At 34.3% G+C, this 1,716-nt stretch overlaps 1 protein-coding gene across 1 annotated transcript in view; it reads right to left on the bottom strand.

The window, feature by feature from the left end:
* Positions 1 to 1,716, bottom strand: part of RAPGEF6 (Rap guanine nucleotide exchange factor 6) — a 211,190-nt gene that overhangs the window by 45,652 nt on the left and 163,822 nt on the right. The window contains exon 18 of the mRNA XM_019642167.1: positions 1,322 to 1,562. Within this exon, the coding sequence (XP_019497712.1) occupies positions 1,322 to 1,562 (241 nt within the window). The remainder of the gene's footprint in view (positions 1 to 1,321; positions 1,563 to 1,716) is intronic.

The raw sequence follows: 1,716 nt of genomic DNA, 5'->3' as shown, positions 1-1,716 counted from the left end.
AGACTGTTTATATCTCTATTCAGAAGTTGCTGCTGCACTCATTTATTTCTAAATACTTCTGTATTTCTAAATTTCCAAGATAAAAGGAATAAAACCAATAAAGGAGGGAATACACTCCTACTAATGGTTTCTCACTTGTTAAACACAAAACCTCATTCCAGCAAATGCCTTGATAAGCAACCATAAAAAAGACCTTCATTTTCCTTTCCTTTTAGATTAACAATTCTATGGCACTTGGGGAAGTATCTTCTATAAAGCCCGTGCCAGGGAAAAGAGGTAACATAGTATACCACAGGCAGCTTTTTTACTTCAGTCTTTTTTAATTATAACTTGAGCTAAGTCTAAATTTGTGTCCATCTATTTTTTACAGTCAAAGAACTATACCTCTTTTCTTCTGCCTTTATACTTCTCATATGCCTGAGAGAATTATAGTGTTGAGACTCATTATACTATAGATAATGAAATTACACCTAATATGTATAGAGTATGTTATGTTTATTAACTCATTTAATTCTTTTAACATTCCAATGAGGGATGTTCTATTACTAACATCCCAATTTTAGTCACGAAGAAATTCAGGCACTGAGAAACTAAGTAACTTGTCCAGAATCACACAGCCGCAGCTGGGATTAGAACCAGCGTCTCATGCTCTTAACCGCTACATACAGTCAGCAAAGCAGAGTTAACTCTCTGTTAACAGCAACCATGATGGGCAGTCGTTTTAAGGTTTCCAAGATCTCATTCCACATGTGAATTTAAAGATTACATTATTCTCAGAGAAAACCATCAGAGTAGAGAACAAATGTACTACTGCAACAACGTTCTTGTTGATCAAATAATTTTAGAGCACATTTTTAAAAATTAAATATTTCCTGCATATTCATAAAAAGAAAACTACTTAGAAAAAGAATTATGAAAATTATGGATTCTTTTGCCCAAAGTACATATTGGTCATATTAAAAACAAATTTATAAATTAATACATATACACTCAGATACATGTAAAGATTTGTATCAGTTAGATTCCTCCTCTGTAAATAACAGGGATTGGACTACATCAGTGGTTCTGACTTTATTTTAGCCAGAGGGCTACAATATTTTAGCAAGCTGCCCTCCCATTCTTTTTCCCACTTTCGGGTAGCCCTTATGAGTGCTATATAACTATGGAGATAAGAAAGCTGAAAAAAGAGAAATCGTACTTTAATTCTAGAGAAAACTCAGGGGCCCTAAGACATGATATTTCTACTTAAAATACGTGTTTTAACATGGAATCTTCAGAAACACATCTAGAAATAAGTACATTCACTAACAAGCACACTCACCTTCCGTTGAGCTGAATCCTATCAGCTAACTTGGAGAACTGGTCTGGAAGTCGTCTCTGTTTTATGACGCCCTCGGGAGTGACAGAAACTTCACAGAGAGAATACGTGTCGGATGGACCAGTCAAACCAAACTCATGAACAGCATGACAAACAACTTCTTTAGCTGTCGTGTCTTTACTGATGATAATGTAGCAACTTTGCTGATCAGCTTTGAAAACTCTTATAACTTGATCAGGAATATCTATATAAATATAAAAATGTGTTGTTATTTTTAAGAAAATGACTCTCTTCAAAAAGCAATGTGAAACACAATGATCCCTTTAAACAGTGAAATATACATTTGCATTTCAGGAGGTTGACAGAAGTCATTGCTGCATTTACTGATAAATAAGTGT

The sequence above is a fragment of the Hipposideros armiger genome, unplaced genomic scaffold (genome assembly GCF_001890085.2).
Source record: "Hipposideros armiger isolate ML-2016 unplaced genomic scaffold, ASM189008v1 scaffold_66, whole genome shotgun sequence".
Taxonomy (NCBI): domain Eukaryota; kingdom Metazoa; phylum Chordata; class Mammalia; order Chiroptera; family Hipposideridae; genus Hipposideros; species Hipposideros armiger.
Note: the sequence above shows the minus strand (reverse complement) of the source record. Positions and strands in the feature narration are given on the sequence as shown.